Source organism: Euleptes europaea, chromosome 9, assembly GCF_029931775.1.
Source record: "Euleptes europaea isolate rEulEur1 chromosome 9, rEulEur1.hap1, whole genome shotgun sequence".
NCBI classification, from domain to species: domain Eukaryota; kingdom Metazoa; phylum Chordata; class Lepidosauria; order Squamata; family Sphaerodactylidae; genus Euleptes; species Euleptes europaea.
In genome coordinates, this window is record NC_079320.1 from 31,110,365 (window position 1) to 31,134,664 (window position 24,300).

Here is a 24,300-nt window from a genome sequence, read left to right on the forward strand (position 1 = left end):
CAGCCCTGTGCTTGGAAAATAATAGTATTTGGAGAAAATTGTAACCTATAATTTTACCTGAATTATACATTTCTACACATAGGCTGTAGTTTTGTTTTAATGGAGGGGAACCGTCACACGTGCAGTCATCCAGCCATCCCAAGAATATGGTGCAGAATTCTGACAGGACTGGACCAAATAATATTTTTTCCTAAACAAGCAGAATATCTTTGCATATCAAAACAGATGAGGTTGGTCTGCTTGTACTTGTACCGAGCCTTGGTATATTCAAACCCATATATATGCACAAGTATACACACATGTCCCAAGTCAAAACATTACTGTGGATACCATAGCATTAAACAGCATGTCCCTGTTATAAAAAGGGAAAGGGACAGATATATTAAAAGGAGAAATGTTTGCTACTGTCAACAACTTCACCTCAAAGTATTTGGAGTACACAGCTGAAAATTGGTTTTGACCAGGCTGATGAAAGTGGTTTTGAGGCTGCTTTTTCGACTGCAGCCAAATGTTACACAGGTATATGACATATATGACTAAAACTGAGGTAAAATCAGATGGCAGAACATTTGAGAATGTTCAAGATCAAGAGAGAGAAAATAACCCATTCCTTCTTCTTAGAATCACAAAGAGAACACCCACACCCACAACAATTATCCAAATTCCTGGTCTTGCAAACTGAATTTCCCCTCATGGGATTGTGTGCACACACACAAAAAAGTGCCAAGAGGAACTAGCAAGGAGGAGCTTGGTACCTAATCAATTATCATACCTTCTGAGGAAAGAAACCCTGCCTCTTACTTTGAGGATCACAGAGGTAGTCTAAAAATATAACAGGGCAAACTTTAGATACTGAACAAAAATCTAAGAAGAAAAAAATTAGATATATGTGCTAGCTTGCCCTGAAAAGTCTAACATGTGAAAACAATCTTTATAAACATCTGGATGTAGCCAAAATTGCATCCACTCTACAATTATCGTACCAACCAAAACTTTGTTTTTTGAAGTGGCTGCAGGCAGTAAATCAAAAGGGTATTTTAAAATTTGTCGTCCATGTCCTTTCTTGAACTAATATTCTTTTTCTTTTACTTGTTCAAAACAACATTTGTAAGTCATAACTTCCTGAAGTGTTCTCAGCTGTTTTCACTTGCACTTGCTGCTTTAAGACTTTGCGGTTATGATTGTTCCAAGCTGAATGGTCTTTTGAAAAATTAAAAAGAAAAAAACATTCTTCTTTCCAAAGTTAACTCATAAACAAATTTTTGCAATTACAAACCATTGTTTTTAAGTAGTCTTGGCTATTTCTTAGCTCTGATCTCTATAATTTGATTCAGCTTTACGACATCCAGAGCAATTCTCAAGTTCAGGAACAGGCCTGGCCTTTTCCACTGGTTTATGCAAGTCTTGTGTGCTTCTCCACTGACATTCAGCTGGCCTGAAGGACAATCCCTCCACCACAAAAGGAGCCCCAGTTCATACGGTAACCTCTTTCCCCTTATTTCTTTTCCTTCCATCTCTACATTTCTTTCAGTTTTGCATCAGAGATGTTCTTTCCTCAGTCAACAGTGGTTTTAAGCTATGGCACTGCATCACAGTCTTTACACGCTTTTCATCATTCTTGTAAATCTCTTAAAAGGTCCATCTGTAGAGCTGCCTCCCCAGGTCTTGACTGCCTAGTAACTCATAGGTCAGATTCATTTAGCTGAAGCATCCCCATAACAGCAAAAAAAAAAAAAAAAAAAGGCACAGATGCAGCATAATCCTCCAAGCCGCTGAGCTTCATCCCTCTGGATCTCAGTATGCTTTCTCCCAGTTCTCTTCAACATGCTTTCTTTGAAGCAGGTTATATCAGATTCAGCGGCAGATTCAACCATTCAAGCTTCCAAAGCCAATGTTGCTCTTTCATTATTTACACTTACCAAAAAAACACAGACAACACAAGAATGAAAAAGGTGCCAAATATGGTAATTTTTAAAGTACTGGCCATTCACGGGAACTAAACAACTATGTACAACTCAACACCAAAGCAGTCCTAGGAGCTCTCATTGTTCCATACCATCATATAAAGCAGAGCAGAGCGAACTGGAGCTGCTAAAGGCAGATCTGGTTCTCCTCCCCATAAAAATGAAATATTGGAAATATACAACTATTATATATCATACACATAAAAAGGTCACGTTGCGCTTCTGAATGCTGTGCAAAAATATATGTCTCTCGTTAATTAAAATACAGCAGTGGCAAATTATACACGTATTTCATACAGTGTCTAGCAAAACATTAAGTATTTCCAAATGACTGTGTATAAATAACTTTGTAAACCAGCGCTCCTTAACCAAGGGCTATCTCAGTTCCTCTTGGGCTGATTGCTTTCGCCGTTGATCAGGTTACTTTCTTGCTGCTCAGCTAAAGCTTGCCATTTCTGCCTGTTCCTTCTGCAGCCATCCAGCAAAGGGGAGCAGGCCTCTGAAATGTGTACCAGTGCCTGCAAAGGGAAAAGCAAATCAGACCAATACAGAATAGCAGGGAGAGAGCCCAACCCAAAGACGTGCTTTCACCCTAGCAAGACTAAATGCATTTCCCACACAGGTTTTAAACGGCCGCTTTCTAAAAATCCCATCTTCCCTTTTCCTTGCTGCCTGTTCCAGCTCACTAACCATCCCTCATGTCTGCCTCCTAGTGGCAGTTGCTGCCACTTGCTTGCTATCCAAAATACCAAGCAAACCACAAGGTTGGTTCCCCGCCCCGCCCCACCCCCGCAATATCTGTGTATGAGCAGATGTTGGTGTAAATTTGGGGGAAGGGTTGAGTCCCAAAATTAGTTTTTTAAATAAGATTTTTCTGTACCCTTGCAGTTTCCCCTTGGTTTTTAGAACCCTAAATCATAGCTGTGGAAATTGTGCATATTCGCCTGACTAGACAAGGCTAACCTCTTGGATATCAGATATGTAGACAGAATGCAAATGGAGTCGCTGAATAATTTGGCTTTGTTGGATAGAGTAGCAACATCAATACTGGCATCTAAGACAACATACTGAGCTTCATACACATTTTAGATACTGTTCTTATTTTTTCTTTAAAAGGCTGCTGCATACATCCCTTCCTTTTGTATGTTTTCTCAGCATGCAGTCTTCAAACAATGATCTCTAGAGTATTCCCTTTGAAATTAATGGGATTTCTTTGCAATGCTAGGTCTGGAACTTGCAAGCTCTAAACTCACATGTACTCCCACATCTCCCTGATGGGATTCTACACCCTGATACCTCGAAATGGCAAATACAGTTTCATACTCTGTGTTTTTGTTAATGATACAGATGTATAGATTACAAGCCTTCCCCATTTTGTACATTTCGCATAGGATACCTCATACAGCTGTAAACAGATGGCATCAATGAATCCAACCTGCATGCTGGGGATTTTGTTTTTCTTCTCTCGGTTCATTAGATCCTGAAAATTCACACAAAGCCCATTACCTACTTGCCAAAACGTAGTCTAATTCAGCAACATGTATCAGAGAACTTGCTAACACAGCATTATAGCGATAATCCTCCTCAGTCAGTGCAGCTTCGTAGATGCTAAAGGGTTCAAATCCCACCTCAGTATCCCCAAGAAGCTCTAAGCAAGTCGTGTTATGTAAATTCTCAATGAGAATGTCAATGAACTACTTAACAGATTTGTTGTGAGGATGCAACTACTCTTTTTAGAATAATACTGCAAGTAGAATCTGAACGTCATATGAGCAAACCTCTGGAAAAGCCCTGCTCAGCAGAACTATTCAAAGGCTGTGAAATATGCCTTTCCTCATGGTATGCTTCTCATACCGTTTTGCAAAAAATGTTTCTTTGTGAGAAAAACATTTAAAACATCTCAACAAAGCAGTACAACTGATGAAATGTCATTCTAAAGAGTTGGAGGAGGAAATGAACAAACAGTGCAGTCCTATGCAGAGTTATTCTGTTAAAATGAATGGGCTTAGACTGGTGTAACTCTCTTTAGGATTGCACTGTAAAGTTGTCTTCTATACAAGGACTAAAAAAATCTAAAACAACTTTAGCAGGCAGTTACTTCAACTTACTGTTGGCTCTATGTTGAGTTCGTTTCTTTCCTTATCACCTTGGTCAAAGAATTCTGCAGCTACGAGCTCAGCTATCTGTTAACAAAACCAGAAATATCTAAGTTTTGCTTTGATAGTTTGTAAAGATTTGATACAAAAATAGTCAAACTAGACCACTAGAAGAAGAATATTCCATTTTGTTCCTAATGACAGTGGGGTGGATCTAGCCAGATTTTCTGTCAATCTTGCCCAGTTCCCCTTCTTACTACAGCCCCGACCCCACATACGTTTTTGTGCATTCAGATCCCATGATCTCCAGCATAACCTTTCCATATTCACCAAAAGAAAAGCTGGTTGGAACCAACCCACTGTATAAAGACAATGGATAGCAGAATTGACTATCCACTGACTACTACTGTCTCTCTTTGAGATGACTGGAAAGCTGCACCAGCAGCTCCATTTAAATGTTTTGGCACAGAACAACTTTTCCTCTGGCACCATATCCACTTCTCCAAATACCACTCAGATTATCTCCAGTCAGGGGAGGCTCTTAAAGGCCAAAACTGAATTGTTTTGACCAAATGATAATGAAGTCAGGCTGGGATTTTCCCTCTCTGATCATTCTTTGCAGGTTCGATTAGTGTTTGAAACTCCAAATGATTCCTGCAGACTAAGATATGGAACACAAGCACTTCTTTTAGCACTTTATAGAGAACATGTCCCTTGCCTACAATAACTAACATATTTCAATGGTGGCTGTGACACACTAGATGGGACAGGATGCTCGGGAAACCTGCAAGGCTACCGTTTTGTCAGAAGAGACTGGTCAAGCCCCTGCAAATACATACCCTTTGCTGAACTGGCCATGGCTTTGTTATTGCTGACAAATCACACGCAGTCATCAACATTGCTCTACAGAAAACCAGGAAACAATGGTTTTATACATCATAAAAATTCATGCAGTCCTAGCAACAAAATAGAATAGGCTATGGAATTCCAAATTTTTATATATAACTGGAAAATATGACAAAGGCATCACACCATCAACTGTTTCTGATGATTAAGTAATACAATATTATGCCGCCACCCCCACCAACATGGGAAACATCATCCGGCCCGGACACGGAAAGGATTGATAGCTCTTTCTCAATTCTGTGGGTGGTGGTGCATGGCCATTCTTAGTTGGTGGAGCGATTTGTCTGGTTAATTCCGATAACGAGCGAGACCCTGGCATGCTAACTAGTTATGTGACTCCCAAGCACTGAAGTACACTTTTCATAGATAACTGAGCCGTGGTTTTTCTGTGGTTTTCTCTTGAACACCCCCGTTTGGCTTAGGTTTGATCAAAAACTCTAATTTAAAAAATGTTTTATAAAGAAAACTGATTCTCCATTTATTTCCAATATCGTTGACAACAATGGGCTCTTTCGATCGTGATCTGGTCAGTAATCTGATTACCTTAAAAAATGGAGTTACATGGCTTTGAAATGAGATCTATGCTCTGTTCTTAAAGTTCGTGCATGTGGCCAGATGCAGGCTAGGTGGATTATTATTCAACATGGTCAAATTAGAGAGTTGCCCTGCAATGGCTGTGTCATTCTCGTAATTTACACATCAGAAAGTAACCAGAAGGGTTGAAAAGTTTGCAAAGCTGATGTGGATGAGCTGAAATGAGTGGCAAAGGCCTCTCATGATCAAATCTGTACCAAGGTCCGCAAAACTCACTTCTACCTACCTGTAGGTTGTCATACTAATTGCCCCTTGCTTTTAGATGAAATGCCATCAAAGCAATGTTGCAATACACTAGTGGCAAACCCATTCTTGTTGCTTCAGCAATAACTCTTTGCAAAAACAGAACTATTGTCCCTAAACCATAGCCTCACCTCTTAGACACAAAGTAAATGGCCTCCTGAATACTCAAAGCACACCAATTTCAACAGTTCAGTGCTTCAGGACAATGCACCTACAGCACAGGAACAACATGGCATTCAGTCAAGCTTTCTACACTTGTTTGCATAACTGCATGGCCGGCTGGTCACCAACGTTCATCACAGGAGTTCTCTCTGTTCTCTCATAGCCCAACCCAACCACTTAATCAAACCAAAGTCTTTGGAATGCTGGCACAGGCTAACTCTACAAAATATAAACTAAACTGACAAAATTACCAGATAGCGTATAATAAAGGTATGTCTTTTTTTTTTTTAACTTACAGAAACAGCTCCTTTTGATAGGGATCTTCCAGGCTAAGCTGCTTCTTTCTCAGAAGGTCGAAGAATTCCCCTCTCCTCCTTAAAACAAGGGGGAGAAAAAGACAGAAGTTCCTCAGCTGAATTGTGCCTTTTCCAAGAACAGCAGCTGCTGGCCAGAACGTAGCTGCAACTTACTTGATGTACAGCGCCAGATCAGTGGCAAGAATAGCGTGTTTTATCATTTTCAGGGTAGCTTTGTATTCTTCAATAGAAAGGCCGCTGAGAATCTGGTTTCCCTTCACAGATACACAAAAGTTTGTGATTACACATTAAATATTTCACAGTTTCTTTTTAGATTCAACACAGTTCCTTGTAAGAAAGTGGGCCAAAGCAAAGATCCTGAGTTTCTAGTCAAGTAGAGCAGGAGAAAAATTCCTTCCCACTCTTAAAGATAAACCTCTGGCAAGCTCCACTGACATCTGCCTGTTTTGGTTGTTTTGAAAAGAACAAGTGTGTGAAATCTATGGTGAGAACCCCACTAGACCTATGATGTGACATAAAAAAACAGGTAGCTTAACCATTTAGGAGCATGCAAAAGGGTGCTACAAGCCACTTGATATCCAGGGATGCTTCACTGGACATTCTGGTCTTATTGTACGATAGCAATAATTCACAGTGGGATTGTCCATTTGCCAATGATTGCTATAGTGCCATAACACGAGAAGACAATATTCAGTGATGTGTGGATGAAGCCCAGAAGTCTGTTTGGGCTGCTGGACATTGACTCATGTTTTATTGCACATGGGACAATCCGTGATCCTGCATTGTTCCCCATCACCATTCAGTCTTTCCACACTCTCATGCGATTGCATCTAACTCATACGTGAGCTTTGCACACTGCAGCAGCACCAGCGTAGCTGCAATGCCTCAACTGGTAATTGGTGTCACACCCATGTCACTTTGCTGCACCAATGCAGTGCTGCAGTTCGTAATACCACAGGGGCACGAGAAACCTTGCTCTTGATCCTATCCACTTTGCCAAAACTATAAATGGGGTCATGTATACGTCTTCATTTCAGATTTACTGTCACCACCGCTAGCAATATGTGCAGAAACAGTGACATGTATAGCAATTTATTTGCAAAGATATTATTGTTTGGTAACACTTGGATCTTGTTCTAACTGGATACCTTAAGGGATCTTTCAGTTTGCATCGCATGGTTGAAGACCATATGAGGAAGTAATACCCCTTACAGCAAGTACATTCTTCTGTAATGACGCTGCATGTCTCTCAACAAGACTTGATCCTGAAATACTAACAGTGCTGCTGGCTCCAGAGAAAGATAAAGACCAGGAATCTTAAGTGGAAAAGATCCCTAAGCTCTTTGGTCCAAAGCAGTGGGCATTAGCATGGTCCCCTGAGCTTATCAGGCAGCATTTGGAAAAGGTTTGGTAGAATGGCTGTCTTTGCCTTCTTTTCCCAAAAAGGAATAAAAAATAGTTGAGAATGCATAATTCTGGGAATCCATCCAAACCTAAAAATAAAAGGGAATCAATCAAGGATTTTCTGTAGTGCACAGCACAAAGAGACATTTACCGGGGTGTTGAGGATCATCAAGCACTGATCAAAATGGTGATGTTCCATGATTGAATGACAGTACAGCTGGGCAAGGGGATGTTCACTTCTGAAAAGCAACATCAGAGAGAGCACTTCAAATGCAACAGTTGCATAGTTGCTGGAGTCAGACAGTTTCAAAGAGTAGGTGTGTTGGTCTGCAGTAGAAGAGCTAAATTCAAGCCCAGTATTACCTTAGAGACCAACAAGATTTTTGGGGTATGAGCTTTCAATGCTCAAAGGGAGCTTCTGAGGAAGGGAGCTTTGACTCTCGGAAGTGCATACCCTGAAAATCTGGTTGGTCTCTAAGATGCTACTGGACTCGAATCTAGTTCTTGGAGACAGGCAGCTCTTTTGAGAGAGACAGAGACAGAGACAGAGACAGAGACAGAGACAGAGACAGAGGAAGGAAGGAAGGAAGGAAGGAAGGAAGGAAGGAAGGAAGGAAGGAAGGAAGGAAGGAAGGAAGGAAGGAAGGAAGGAAGGAAGGAAGGAAGGAAGGAAGGAAGAAAGAAAGAAAGAAAGAAAGAAAGAAAGAAAGAAAGAAAGAAAGAAAGAAAGAAAGAAAGAAAGAAAGAAAGAAAGAAAGAGAACTTCTCTTACACTTTTCTTTTCCCTGCTAGCTGCTCTGGTCAAACTGGTTTTATAAGTTTTTGAAAAACAAAATACAGAGGGAAATGAATGTACATTCTGAACATCAATACCACAGTCATCTCTTTAAAAAGCTATCACCTCTCTTCCACCTATACACAAAAGAACCCTTATGCCAAAGAAGTTTCGCATATTGTCGAAGGCTTTCACGGTCAGAGTTCATTGGTTCTTGTAGGTTATCCGGGCTGTGTAACCGTGGTCTTGGAATTTTCTTTCCTGACGTTTCGCCAGCAACTGTGGCAGGCATCTTCAGAGTAGTAACACTGAAGGACAGTGTCCTTCAGTGTTACTACTCTGAAGATGCCTGCCACAGTTGCTGGCGAAACGTCAGGAAAGAAAATTCCAAGACCACGGTTACACAGCCCGGATAACCTACAAGAACCAAAGTTTCGCATAGTTTGATTCTTAATTTGTATTATTGTCTCTGTTGTTTTTCTCCTCCTCCTTTTACTCTTTCTTCTTCTATCCCTCCACCTTTCTTCCCAAATGTGTGTGTGTGTGTGTGTGTGTGTGTGTGTGTGTGTGTATAAATGAGACAGAGACATAGAGAAACTTCAAGGTCTGAGCAATAACCAGCCAAAATTATGCAACTGCTTTAATGCAGTTGTTGACAGTTCTAGTGCTGTGATACAATTTAAGGTGGTGCCGCAGAGACCACCAACTTATAAGAAGTGAGGCAAAAACACAAATGCAGGCTGAATAGAAATGTAATAATTTATTTGACAATGCATGTTCCACCTTTCCCATGCTCAGGATGGCTAACAACTGGCTCACATAAGAAACAATTATTCAGAATACAATCTAACTTCATAAGAAGATATCAAAAAGTAAACTCAGCCATCAACTTTCCAAAACCAAGTTACTATTACATTTCAGTAAAGAATACAAGTAAAGATTCCCAAAGAAAAATGATTTAACCGCTGACTTTTTGTCTGACAATGAAGATATCAGTAAAATGGAATGTCCACTAAGGTAGAGTTCTGCACCAAAAAAATAATAAGCTTCCAAATTCTGCAGCCAGAAATCCAAGTACTCTGTCTACCAGCTCAAAAGCATGTGAAGTGCCAAACACCCCAACAGGATCCAACCTAGTGCTTTCACCAATCCTATCTCCTTAGAAAGGCCCATCTCACACTTAACAGACTTGCAGTCCAATCCTAATGTGGGTGGTGGTTAAGGAGTGCTCAGGGACGGCGCAGTCACACAATTCTGAAGAAAACCCAGTGGAACTCTCAAGACAGGTCCACAGGGCTACGCCTGCCTTTTTGCAGGCGTAACTCAACCCCTGCAGAAAGGGGCATGCCTGGCCCAAAAGGGGTTAGGGAACACCCCGAGAATGCCCCCTTTGAGCTGGCATGAGCCTCTTCATTGGGAAAATGCTGCCAATGAGAATACGCTGGCGCCCGAGACTCGCACTGCCATGCAGCTTCCTCAGAACCAGTATGTGCCCCAGCGCTGGCTTTAGTGCCACTTCAGTCAGCGCAAGTGGCACTCATGCTGGCACTGGGGTCACACCGGCTCCTTAAGTGGTCCCCCCCATTAAGATTGGGCTTCCCAGATCAAAACCTTCTTCTCATAGAAAAGTTTAATTCACAGTCTCAAAGTTTATAGAAGCATCCTAGAATAGCTACTTAACAGTAATCCTAGATTATGCTTAATGTATCAGTGCACAAAGCTTACACCTAACTTTTACCGGACACATAAGAAACGAGTCTGTTCTGAAAGTAAATCCTGTGCACTCTCTCACACAGGTAATTTTGAACAATACCCAGACCTATTTGTTGATTCCCAAGTGATGGTGGTACATTGGATAGAATGCAGAGTTTAAGTCCCCTCAAGCTCAAATTCTCATTCAGTCACACTTTTCATAGAGTTCAGTAGCATCTTAGAGACCAAAACAACCCATGGGGTGTGAGCTTCTGAGAGTCAATGCTCCCTTTGTCAGATCTCATGAACAGAGCTTTGACTCTTGAAAGCTCATACACCAAAAATTGTGTTGGTCTCTAAGGTGCTACTGGACTTGAATCTAGCTGTTCTACTGCAGACCAACACGGCTATCCTCTGAAACTAAATTCTCACTGGGTGACCTAGGGCAAACCACCGCAGGTCAGCCTAACCTAAATTGGAGGGTTGTGTTTACTGTATTCGGTCTGGAGACAATAAAGTAAAGAGAACCAAAATAACCCCAACAGGATTCAACAAGAAGGATAACGGGCAGGCCTCAAAACAAACTGGGATTTGTAATGCTGCAATCCTCGCAAAAATGTGTTCACAAACTGAGCATTTCTATTTACACGTCTTTCTCTTGAATTAAGTATCCCCATACACTCATACTAATGAAGTGTTTGCAATTTAACGCAAGCAGTATTTTGAGTGTATTTGTATTTGGCAGCATTCATTGCTGCAAAGGCAACTGAGGAGAACGCTGTTGGCAAATACTCAAAACTTACTAGACTGCTGAGGGTTGATGGTCGTTTCTAGTTTTCTTAGCCTTAGAACTGAATTCAGGAGACCATGAAAACCACATGTCCAATTAACACCATCAGGAAGTCATGCTGGAGAAAACCATGAAGATTAATTTTCTGTGGCATGTTATTTTCCCCTCCCAGTCAGAAAGGTAAGGCTTACGGGGATAAGTAGGTGGTGGAGAGTAAAGCACCCATATGTGTTTATGTGCATGCATGTCTCTTGCAAGCACCCATGCTAATGCCAGCCATTTTGGGGTATCCACCCTCAGTCTTGACAAGATAGAAAAGCCAGTATAAATAATAATTTTTTTAAAAATATATATCTGGCAACGCTGCTAGCACAAATTTGAGCAGCTGCAGATTCAACACAGTGTGTTCAGTCATCACTAACTGGGAGTTAACCTATTCCCTCTCTGCCTTGGTTTGGGAGGAAAGTATGACCTGTGCCCCTGCTTCAAAACTGTCCAGCAAAGAAGAATGCTGCTTCCGTCAACAGTAGCAGGTATCCTAAAGCCACTTTGCTATACTTAACTTACAATAACATAATGTGTGCAATTTATTGTCACAAAATATGAAAGTGGCTGCTAGTATTTTTTAAAAAAACAGACATTTTTATTCTTATTTGTTACAACAATGGAACCTTCATGTTCACAGCCTATTTATCTATGAGTTAGATGTTGAGAGCAAACCACAGAGCATGGCAATATCATGCTATGCTTGTGAGATTCCCAGGGGCTGGTGCCTGTTGTATTCAGAGTGCTGGAACAGATAGACTTGTGATCCAATGCAGCAGCACAATTCTTATCTTTTTATGTTTTATTTACATACTTCTGATGGGTGAGAAGAGGGGAAACTTTATGCCTACCAAGAAGTTGTAAAAACCCACTCCATGTAATACAGTTTTTTCTGATCATGCTTAAAGCTCACTGATTCTTTTTAAAACTCCAGTACTCAAGAAAATGTGTCTAGAGCCAAGTGTTGTAAGCCTCTCTGCTCCCACACCCCCCAAAAGCAAACAAACAAAACCCCACTAATCCTCATTTTAATCTATTCTTCACTAGCCTGGAGAGATTTTAAAAAAAACATTAATGGAACAATTTTTAGTCTACAGACAAAATGTTATAAAAAAGGAATAGTCTAATTTGTGGTATGCATAAATATTGGGCTTCACTGTCGACATTTTCCCAGGACATTTTTGGAAGGGTGATGATGCATCCCCAGATGTTTTCCTGGAAATAATGTATCCTTAAATAAATAAAGTTTTTTTAAAAAGCTAACTGATTCCAGCTACAGAAGATCTGCAGGTTGCTGAATTCTGGTGAAAGAAGCATAGGGATGAGAGGAAGGGAAAGAATGAACGACTTTCTAAAAAATTTCAAAAAAGGTTATCCTGTTGTAACTTGCAATCTTAACATGGAGTTGGTGAGCAGAGAGCACGTTAACAAAATGCCTTCATCATTTTCAGTTTTCTGAGAAGTTTCATGTCATCTCACCTCTGAAGCTGTCCTGCGTAACACTCTTTGTTAACGGTTCTAAGAGAAAGGAAAGTTTCTACAGGGTTTTTTCATGGGTGATATTTGTCCTACATGAATCAACAAACCTCTAAAGGGATTCCATTGAGTAATTCAGCAGTCTTAACACAACACTCTTCATTTAAAATATTACTGATAAATCCTTTTTCAGATGTTCCCCCAAGGAGAAGATCCCACAATCTTCTTAGCTAGCTCAGTCTCAATAGGGCCAACTTATAAGCAATTACAATTCCTCTTAGAGGAGTTGCCACGGGCAAATGTCACAGACGTGTGGGTGTCCCTGCTGTACTCCTTATACTTGTTTATATGTTACATTTTAATACTGACTTTCTTCCAAGGAAATGGAGCACATTCCTGCTGCATTTTACCTAGACAAGTAAGTTAGGCTGAATGTAAATGGCTTGGTGTCTCCTAGCAAACTTTGTGGCTGAATAGGAGGTCTGACCCAGAGTCTCCAAGATTTTAGTGTTACAACTCTACATTGTCACTCAATTTATTAGAATTGTTTTCTTTCTGTATTAATGGAATTAATGTAACTTTTATAAATCATTTATATATGCTATCTAGACCTGGTTTTTGAGGGAGATCTAGTCTAAACAGCAGAGATCTAGTCTAAACACTCCAAGGCCATTTTATGCAGGGACATTTCCCTGCGGTCAACCTCACTGACTGCTTCGAGGCTTCCTTTGGATTATGCATGCCTTTTCTGCCTGTCAGAGGTCACCTCGTTCTCCCCGCATCTGGAAAACACAGGCAAAACATGTGGGGAGAGCAAGGTGACCTCTGACAGGTGGAAAAGGCATGCATAATCAAAAGGAAGCCCCAAAGAAGTCGTCGGGGGTCATTGCGGGGAAACCTCCCTGCATAAAAGGCTCAACTCTCACCAAAGAAATGAGCAGCATCGAATGAACTTTCCCCAACAATACAGGCCGTTTAAATCAACATGCCAGTGCAAGACACATTCTGAGTCTTATAATAGGCTTCCAGGCTTCTTTGCTAGTCTGAGCAACTGGATGATCTTGCACTTCTTACTGGATCCCCATTTACTTTGATTGCCTTCTCCTTGCCTTCTCCCACTTTTAACATAACAGGAGATGTGTCCCATGCATAAATATATATGCTTCTTGGCACAATATGAATGAGAGAACAGAAGCCTTTCTTAAATCCCTAACCACGCTCTGTACTGTTCCCGTTCACTTACCTCTGTATGTAAGAATTATTCACCCCTCTGTGATCTAAATCATGGCTCAGCGCTGCAATCAGCAAAGCAAGGACCTCGACATCAGTAAGTTTGTTCTGAATGTGACAAGAAATGTAGGGGGGGAGGGGGAGATTATTATACTTACTATGAAGATGTGCATTTGCCACTAATGGCTTTATTGTTTTCTTTCTTTACTGCAGGTATTTTGAACCAAAATAAGGGTCAACACATTTATTTACACAACAAAAAAGCCCTGAATTTATACATAAGATATATGATGGTTCATTAAAAATGGTTCATTTAAGAAAAGATTAGCCCTTTTGCTTTCAATCCCATTCTTAGTAACCCATTTACCCTTCCCATTGCTGCTGAACATGGTTGTTCATTGAATATCAACCATGAGTTCAGATACTATTTATATATTTGCCACTTCTGTTGCCCATTCACCATTTGAAGACAGCCTGTATAATTCTATAATTCCTGTATAATTCATTGTATAATTCACTGTTTCCTGTTCTTTTACTAGATCTCGGATCCCTTGATTGCCTCTGGTAAAGGACAGTGGTGGACACTTTTGGAAGTACATATTGTTTGTATATATTGTACAGATTCGGAACTACACATTGTCTGTGAGTCACACATAACACACTCCATGAAACTGGGCTTCCAGGGATGCAATTCATACAGCTATAGGATGTGTGTCAGTGTCACATTGTACAGCTAGTTTTAAAAGGCTCTTAACGCAAATAATCAAATCCAAGCATACCTGAATTTTCCCTGACTTTAAAGCAGCAAACATGCATTGGGCTGTGTTAAAGGCATGTCTCCAATTGTGATAGGCGACGTTTTTCCGATAATTTTTCCTCACACTTAAAATCCATCTGCAAAGGACCTTAAGAGAACACCACTGTTCAGTAAAAAGTACATTATATTCCATTTTCACAGACACGAACACAGAATTCTATTTTCAGTTTCCTGTAACGGAAAGATTTCCCATGTGGTTTTCTTCACTGGTTTCACAGAGCATAGTTGGAAACATATAACTTTACTCAAAAAGAACCACATCAAGAAAAACCTGCTATGCTTTGTCTGGTATCTCAGCAACTCCATTTCTTGATTTGTACTGTAACCTGAACAGCAAGCTGCAAAATGAAACCAAGATTTTTTTCCACATCTGTTATTATCTAAAGGGGAAATGGTGAGGATGGGGGCAGGTCTAGACCCACTACAGAGTCAGAGTCTACAAATGGCTCATGTGTTTTTGGATCACCACCAGGGATGCTCCTAAGCAACACTCATATAACAATCTGCTTTCACTCAGTTTGGGAGAGGTTTTAGAAGGAGAAGAAGAGTTGGTTTTTATATGCCGACTTTCTCTACCACTTAAGGAATAATCAAACCGGCTCACAATACCTTCCCTTCCCCTCCCCACAACAGAAACCCTGTGAGGTAGGAAGGGCTGAGAGAGTGTGACTAGCCCAAGGTCACCCAGCGGGCTTCATGTGTAGGAGTGGGGAAACCAACCTGATTCACCAGATTAGTGTCCACCGCTCATGTGGAGGAGTGGGAAATCAACTCTGGTTGTCCAGGTCAGAGTCCACCGCTCCAAACCACTGCTCTTAACCACTACACCATTCTGGCTCTAGTAGTTGATCATTTTATAAGCCTTGGAAATGAGACGTTGCACTTTTCCACACCAGGTTTTTGGTGCAGCTTGGCTTCTTGTGTGTGAAAGAAAGGACAAACCAATGCAATTAAGAAACCAAGCTGCACAAAAACCCAGTGGGGAAAATTTTGCTCCACTGTAATAAAGAACAAGTATTCAGAACAACTCCCACATTTATATATGCAATCTGGTAAAAGATGGCAGATATGTGACTTCCATAATCCATCAATAGCAAGAAATTTGCAACAGCTAGATAAGAGCTGTTGAAAGCTCTAAACTTTCCAATTAATTTCAGTTACAATTCCGGTGAAATCAATTTTAAGAACTAAGACTGCAATATTTTTCTTTACTAATTCTTGATATCATGAATGAAATTCCAAGATGGATAGCACATGTGCAGCATTTCATTATCGGATAGACTAGCCCATCTACCAGCAATTTAACTACCGTATTTTTCGCTCCATAGCACGTACCTGACCATAACACGCACCTAGTTTTTAGAGGAGGAAAACAAGAAAAAATCTTGTTTTCCTCCTCTAAAAACTTGTGTTATGGAGGACGGCGCAAGCCGGAGTTCCCAGCCCCAGCAGCTGGCTCTGTGTGCCCCGTCTGCCTCCCAGCTGGAGTTTAAAGACACCCCCCCCCCGCGCGCGCGCGCTTCCTGGGACCGGCTGCTGCAGATAGAGAAGCAGATAGGAGGGATGGAGAGACAGAAAGAGAGAAAAGGATAGGAGAAAGGGAGAGCCAGAAAGAAAGAAAGAGATAGGAGGGAGGGAGAGACAGGAGGAGAGAAACAGATAGGAGAGAGGGGGAGAAAGGAAGACAGAAACAGAAGAGAGGGAGAGACAGGAAGAGAGAAACAGATAGAAGAGAGGGAGAGCCTGCTTTAAAGCCGCCAGCCAGCCGGGCTGCGGGAGGTCCCTCCCAGCCGCCCAGCGCAGCGGCAGCAGGGCGCAGAGCAGGGCTGCCCCGGGAGCTGGGGTGGCGACTTTAAAGCCGGCTCCCAGGGCGGCCCGGCTCCGCGCCCCGCTGCGCGGCTGGGAGGGACATTCGCTCCATAACATGCACCGACATTTCCCCTCACTTTTCAGGAGGAAAAAAGTGCGTGTTATGGAGCGAAAAATACGGTAGAATGATTTTGCTTATTATGATGTTTAGTTATTCTGTGGTCCATGAATACTTAACCATTTATGCCCTGCCTCTTCAAGATATTTAGCATAAATGCTTCATATTTTCATAATTAAAATCTCCATATGGCCAACTCCATACAACAGAGGATTCTTACCTCATGTTTCATTTGGAAATTTTGCACAAGGTTAAGATCAATAAACATCCGAATTGTGCACAGAGAGGTTTCCATATCTGACAGTTCAAAGTCACTAAAGTAGAAGTCTGTGAGTTTCAGAGATTGCGCAGATGGTACAACAGCAGCCTTAAAAACAAACAAACCAGAAAGAGAATAATGCACTTGGAATATCTTCTCTGAAATGTAAATGAAAAACAACAGTTGAACATGCTGTAATTCTACAGATGCAATATTTGCAGGGTGGCTGCTGCTGTGTTTTGCCAGAACAATTAGATCTGCAGGTGACCCCTGGTACCAACATGAGCAAAACAGAGTTTTTGACTATAATCCAGTAATCAGTATTTACATTTCGTACTGTAACAGCTGAATTTTTCCTGGCATGACCTTAGTGAGGGAGAAGCTATAGTTCAGTGTCAAAGCACATGGTACGTGTTTAAAAGGTTTCAGCTTCGATCCCTGTCACTTTTCGTTAAAAGGTCATAGGAGGCAAGTCTAAAAGCAATTCAGATTGACGCACTGGAGAGGAAGTGCTGTCAGAATAGATAACAATGGAACAGAAAGATAGCCTGAAGTTGAGCAGCATTCTACAACATGTCTCAGATATGCATATTGCTACCCCTCCCTCCTACCCATCAAAAGAGACAATCCTCTTTCATAGTCCAACTTATCTTAGTTTTTCACACAAACAGATCTCATGTTTGTGGCTTTAAAGTACAATCATGCATCTTCTGCTAAAGAAAATGGTCAAGTGGACAAAGAATTGTCACTGCATTGTCTTTATCCAGGCTCCTCTAATGGGGATGTTTTTCTGTGCCATACATGTTGCATGCCCCAGATAAAAGGTGATACTTGTAATTTCTTTAACATAATGAAACATCTACAGACTGAAACTGCAGCTTTATGTGACCTGTTTTCACATTAGGCGTTATCGCTTCAAAGACACCTGCACGTGACATCTTCCCTTCCTCCTGGTTCTGTACTGCAGCATACAAGGGGAAGCAGAAACAATATCCCGGGAAAAGACAAGTACTTCACCCTGGAACTACCCTACAGTGGGTCAGCCACACTAATTACAAAGCCCCGCAGGCGGTCCATGTTTGATGTATGATTGTGCAGTCATCCATTTGCCAATTAAGATCTGACCCAAGCCATCCTTAACGGCAAGAATGCCTCAAACGAGAACATAAAGCAAATCCTGGGCACAGGGAAGTTAAGCACTACTCTTTATCAGGCTGTTTTGATGCTTTCAGAACTATTCTGTCAGACAGGATCTGATACTAGAAATTAGCAAGATAGAAGAAAGCAACACCGGAGCTCAGGATTTAGCCCTCTGCACTTGCAGTTCCATTTTTGTACAGTCCCCACCCTCACCCACTATTTCTATATCCCAGGGCACCACACCGGTGTTGTCATTCCTTCTTGTGCTGTCCCTGCAAGAGACAAAATGGCCTCCGAAACAAAGGGTGCTATCACACATGCCAAATAATGCACTTTCAATCCACTTTCAAAGCACTTAGCAGCTGGATTTTACTGTGTGAACTGGCAAAATCCACTTGCAAATGATTGTTAAAGTGCATAGAAAGTGGATTGAAAGTGCATTATTCAGCATGTGTGAAAGGCCCCAAACATGTCCCCTCTACCTGTTTCCTCTATCTGTAATTTAGCAGGGGCGATCAGTTGTGACAGGTTTACGAGTCTCAAGAATTTCATCTCATTGGGGAAGCTGAGGCTATACCTGTAAATGTGTTTCTCATTCTAAGCAACAGATCTGACAACAAGGTTTTTCAGCTGACAGTCAAACCAGAACCATTCATGCCAACTGCAGAACTGAAAACGGCTGTAACAAAGTAAATTTTACTGTTTTGTAGCCTAGTTTGATCCTAGCTAGAAGATTGTGCGGGCACACTCAAAACATGTTTAACTGAAACTGTGATCATTTCAGAAAGGGGAGTGGGACACTACCCTATTTATGTGCCCGGAGGCCTTGGTTAAAAAAAAAAAAAAGCAAACATACAGCTCTTCTTTTTATATCCTAGATGACTAATACCAGTTACTAAATATGTTCTTGAACTATACATTTGAAACTCCCCAGTTGAAAACGAGAGTCCTTGCACAAAGTTTTCATGTGCTTAAAAGGTAAATATTTGTTACCAGATTTAATGAAGTACTGGCGTGTGTGTTGTGGGGGAGGAAAGGGGAACAAGTCCTAGGATCTCTTGTTTTCAGCCAAGTGAATGACTTGCTTGATTTTTAAAGTTTTGTCATTTGCAAGCAGCTTCCGGAAACATCACATAATTTTACTAAACATGTAAGAGGTTAGCAGTTTGGGTACTGATAATGAAATCCACATTAGAAATCTTGCACTACTAATTATTAGAAGGATTGTGTTGCCTTTTAATAAACAGAGGAGAAAGTTGGATACCCGTTCTGATCCTCTGAACATGTTTAAACCTGATCCTGTATATGCAATTTTGAATTTATCTTCTGACCCTGAAGTCCTCTCTCAGCCTCTGGAGACATATTATTCAAAAACAAGTGGGAGAGAAAGGTGACTATATAGCCAACAGTATGAAGTAATGAAATGGCCAACAGATCCAGTACAGCATATGAATGCATGCAACCCAACACTACAATATGGTGCAGTCAATGGGTTCGCAAAGATATGGAAATCACTGCGAGGTGACAGTAAGATGCACTGACTGGTCTTTGGAATGTGCTAGCATGTATCCAGGACTCTGACTAAACGCCTCAAAAATGTTCAGATAATAAGCTGAACCAGAAGGTTCACGAAGCTCAGCACTCACAAAACCATTCCTCAAACAAAATGGCAGCATACATTTTGCAACATTGCTATTTTGCTAAACTGTTGTATAAGCCTTTCCTCTGCTTGCAGCACATTCTTGAGATGCTCACTGAAACTGGGAATTCTAGAAACTAAGTTGCTATGAAATGGCTTGTTAACTAGAACAATCAAGCATCAGAGTCCTGTACACCACCATCTTTGTAACAGCTTTATCTTCTGTTTGCTGTTGCTCATCAAAGAATAAGTACATAATTCTAAATCCAGATTAAGAGTTACTTCTAAAGAAATCTGAGACAGGTCCAGGAGATGGTTCCATCATGAACAAGCAGCAGAGTGGGAATAGGAAGATTTGGCTTGCATTTGAGGCTCTGCTATTGGTTTATGCTGTCCCTTAGGGCATATTACATTTCTGCAGAAAAACATTTATTCTATCGATGTTAAAGATAATTTTACAGAGCAGCAGGAATGAGTAAGATGCTCTAATATGGAAATAAAACTCTCAGCCTTTTTATATCTGTTAAAGAAGCAGCACGTTATAAAGACTTTGTAGTGAAGGTTCGAGGCTCAGCCAGTGCTGCAGAAGAACTCAGTCACCCCTACAAATGGTGAAAGAGGAAAATTAGCTGTGATTTAGCTAGACTTCACAAGCAGAATTTAAGTTTAGTCCCACGTTTCTGTGTAACTAACTTAGACCTTGGGCCGGAGATGTGAGTCCTTCGCTCTTAGTCTAAAGCCTGTGGCCCATGTTGGTGGAACCAGTACCAGCCCAGGACATCCTTGTAGCTCATTACCTGCTCTAAATTTGTACTGGGAGCTCGTTGAATTGTATATTTTTGTTTTACATTGGTACAATTGTTATGTATGTTACTTTGTAAGCTGCTTTCAGTCTCCGTTGTGAATTAAAAGACAAATGTTACTGACAAAGATGCCCCTGCTCGAGAGCCTTGGTTCTAAACCCTTCCAATGACTTTTCAGACCTTACACCACCTGAGATGGCAGGAGATACTTTGTATCTGATATTAAATCTGAGAAATTAAGATCAGGGTACAGATGATGAAGATACTAACTCATAAAGAAACAGTCTGGTTCAGGAGAGGGGGCAGACACTCCCTGACAATGGGTCTGTTTTTTGGCTTCCTGAGGATTTATCAAAATTCCAGCCATGATTAACTATCAACCTTCTAAGACACTCCAGGAATTTGCCCTACAATTCAGAACTCTTTGGAAATCTAATCTTCAGTGAAGCTGGGGCCACCAGCCAGGGCCATATCATTCTCTTCTGCCTTGTTTTCCACATCCCTTAGTACCTTACATCGTATTCATCATTCTCTTTCACAAGACCAGATCTGGTCACCCTCCTTCTGCTTACCCAGACCCTCTCCCTTGCTACTTTGGAACTTTTCAAACTCTATCAGACTGCAAGATTAAGAAACATATGAAACCGTCTCTCTGCTTCTTTAACCACCCCCCCTTTACCAAGTCTCATCCCTTTGTCCAGAGAAAACACAACACTTTTGCTCTTATCCTTCCATCCTCTCTGTCTCTCTCTCTGGGGACACTTGTACCCTCATACCAAACTTCAAGAGTGGGTTATTACTTTTGGACAAGCCCGAGAGAGTAATATCTAGTGTGATCAGGATGGCTTTCAGTAGGAATCATCCAATTTGCTTGTTGCTGCTCGTTTCACAAACAGCAGTGTTATTCTTATGTGCCATCTAGTTATTTGCAGTTCAGTAATTCCCAAAATTTCGCACTTTATACTGGTTTTTTAATTTACCTGCATTTTCTCACTTTTCCTTCTGTTAATTTTATCCACTCAATAAAGATTTTAAAACTTCCACGTTGCTCCCCTCATTGTCTGTTATTCCAAATCTCTCCCCAAAGAGTAGCCCAAGATTTTTTCTTGTTTCAAGCACTGACAAAACGATCCCTTGACATGAGAGATCTGAGAGCATGTGTGAACAGCAAATTTCATGTGTACTCTGGGCATTTTAAGTAACCAAAGGTAAAAAATAGTCAAATAAATAAATACATTTCATTTTCTCCTCCTCCGCAACACTGGCGAAAGAGAAGGCAAAATGAGCATTTAGATGTAAACCTGTTGTATTCCATGTCAAGACAGCAATTTCCCCATCAAGGTCATTCTGTCCATTAAAGTATGAAAGCTTTTTTGGCATCTGCTTTAAAGAGTAATTTGGGTACTCTGGAAGCTGGGAAACAAACATACAGAAATTATTTAACAAAAGCTACATTTTTTGTTGCACTTCTCATTCTCCAGGTCGTTAGGGCAGAAACTAATCACTGCGAAGATAACAAATGACATCTTTCCCCTGCTAAATACACACCATATCCAATTTCCTGCAAAGATGAAAGACCACCATCTTGGAATACTCCCAGACTCCCGTAACAAGAAAAAAATAGTTTTAAAAAATGTATTACCGCTGTTACCTGAAGTTCCCTCGTTTCTTCTTCAGCAGCGGAAGCATGATAAGAAAGAACCTATAAGGGAACAAGAATATAAATTGCAATTCTTAATTTGAACACAGAGACTGAAGGTGTTTGGTTGAATCCTGAGAGCAACTGTTTCCACTGGGATCATAGAAGCTCTGCTAAATCTAATCTATGCTGAAATATACCTAATAGGTTGTGGCCCTGCAATCCTGAAGGTGCTTTGGCAGAAGTACTTCAAGCAGAAAACCAGAAGTAAGTGGCCGACGTGAATGTGTTGATAGGAACTACAGATGTAATTAATTATGTGCCTATTGGTGCTGTCTTACACTGAATAATCAATGGGCTAAGACTGGAGAATTTCACACCTGGAGCAGACATAATGCTGGCTCTCTTCAGACCATGAACCCAGAGTCCCTTCCCTTCTGCAACATAGATTCTGTCCTCCTTCTCTTGCTTGCCTCAACTGTGATTTAGCATTAAGTGGGGTTGTGCAAATCCAAGCTAACATTAGTAACAGTGCAGATGTAAACGAGGCTAAACAAGGGATGGAAGGAGGATTTGGGGACAGGAAAGGACTATATTCCTGAGGACAACTTTCAGTTTATAAAATATGGATCAAGAGAGCCAATAGTACATCTCTACTAGACCTCAGATTTAGATGCTGCATTGGTGATAATTTGAAAATATATGTTATTCTTGTATATTTAGTATCCTTGAACTGTAAACCATCCAAATTAGTCCTAAATTTCTTGTCTATCATTCCAAAATATCTACACAGCTCTATTACTTTTAACAAGGATGATGATGTGCATAGTTTCTTGGCATATTGGTGCCAGGGAGAGTGACAAGTTTACCAGGCCTTCCCAGCATCTAGGACTCCTGAGGATAGCAAGCTATTGGGGCGGGGGAAATAACACCATTCCCTTAAATGAGCAAAGAACTCTTTTTCTTCATGGAAAAAAAAACTGAAAAGATTCCATGTCCCTATATGAAAGACAAATAGCTTACAACACAGCTATAATTATAACCTTAACAAGGTTGTCATAATAAATTAACTTTTTCCAAAGGTTTATAGCACAGGCATAAAAGAAATTCTGTCCTGGAAAGGTTTTGGCAGACATTTGGCAGTTTAAGAAAAAATGTTTTTCATTTAAGGAACAAATACAAAATTATTATTTAAAAATGTAAGCAAAGAAAAACTGTTTCAGTCAGGTTCATGTTTAACTCAATGTCATCAAGATTTCAACTGGCATGGCAGACAAACTGGGAACTGGAACCCAATTGATTCGACATATTGATTTTCTTTAAGACTCTAACAGTGCATTCCTAAGATCTCAAAATCCTACTGAAGTCTATTCAGTGGGGCTTGCTTCCAGGGAAATGTCCTTAGGATTGCACTGTCAACAGCCTGCAACGGGAAGTCTTACGGTGTGCTTGCTTTCCAGAGGCCTATGTGCCCACTCTTAGAAGTGATGAAGATGACCATGGTAGAGACGGTCTTTTCTGTGCTGGCACCCAGAACTTCCTTCCTAGTTCTATCCTCCTGGTCCATATATTATTGTGCTCTTGCAGCTATTTCAAATTCTTATTCATCTAGGCATTGAGTTTCTGGGGTTCTCTAAACACTGCTAATTCCACTTGCTTTTCTGTTGTGGTTTTTTATTGTAATTGGTTATTTGTAAATGATTATGTGAATTGCCCTGGCAATAAGTTTTGATAGAAAGGCAGGTCATATTTGTTTAAAGACTAACTAAAATTACAGTCACAGTCTATAGTATTTTGCCTCTGAGGATTTGTTATTTCCTTGGGTTATGGCACCTCAGTAACTTGCAACACATACAATCGGCCAAAGTTATTTTCACAAAACGCCGTAATTACCATGCACATATGGAGCACTAAATGAGAACTTTCCCCTCAGAACCAAAATGACAGTATGACTGATCAGTTTAGAAATGCCACAGGCACTCTGTTTACTCACTGGATGCAAATGGATCCAAAGTCTACAACATCTGACTTCCTAGGTTACTTTGGAAGATGATAACTGTCAACCTGGATCTGCTGCCAGAGTCCCTTTTCATACCACGGACATTAAAACTAACAGTAACCAATTCAAGAGACCATAACCAGATGACATTCATGCTTGATATGGTTTGATGAAGTCCGAGGAAGCCTGCACTAATCTGGCTGTTGGTCCAACAGCTGGTTTGTTTGAAGGACTGAGCCAAAATCATCACAGTAAACCGCAGTCCCAAAGCCTGCAACCATGTTGTTTTTCTATGCAACAGGACAAGCCAGCCAGCTACATCGGTCTTTCTGACCCATGCACACGCACTTAGGGAAGGCAGCATTCATGTTCACTGCTGAATC

General features: G+C 40.8%; 1 protein-coding gene across 2 annotated transcripts in view; it reads right to left on the bottom strand.

The window, feature by feature from the left end:
• Positions 1-1,749: 1,749 nt before the first annotated feature.
• The window catches only part of PDE5A (phosphodiesterase 5A), a 79,305-nt gene continuing 56,754 nt past the window's right edge, over positions 1,750-24,300 (bottom strand). For both annotated transcript variants that reach the window (XM_056855884.1, XM_056855883.1), the window contains exons 11-21: positions 21,922-21,981; positions 16,659-16,805; positions 14,474-14,599; positions 13,708-13,802; positions 7,838-7,925; positions 6,436-6,536; positions 6,262-6,339; positions 4,900-4,963; positions 4,073-4,147; positions 3,361-3,444; positions 1,750-2,482 (exon numbers count right to left, since the gene is read on the bottom strand). In XM_056855884.1, the coding sequence (XP_056711862.1) occupies positions 2,345-2,482; positions 3,361-3,444; positions 4,073-4,147; positions 4,900-4,963; positions 6,262-6,339; positions 6,436-6,536; positions 7,838-7,925; positions 13,708-13,802; positions 14,474-14,599; positions 16,659-16,805; positions 21,922-21,981 (1,056 nt within the window). In that variant the 3' untranslated portion in view covers positions 1,750-2,344. The remainder of the gene's footprint in view (positions 2,483-3,360; positions 3,445-4,072; positions 4,148-4,899; positions 4,964-6,261; positions 6,340-6,435; positions 6,537-7,837; positions 7,926-13,707; positions 13,803-14,473; positions 14,600-16,658; positions 16,806-21,921; positions 21,982-24,300) is intronic.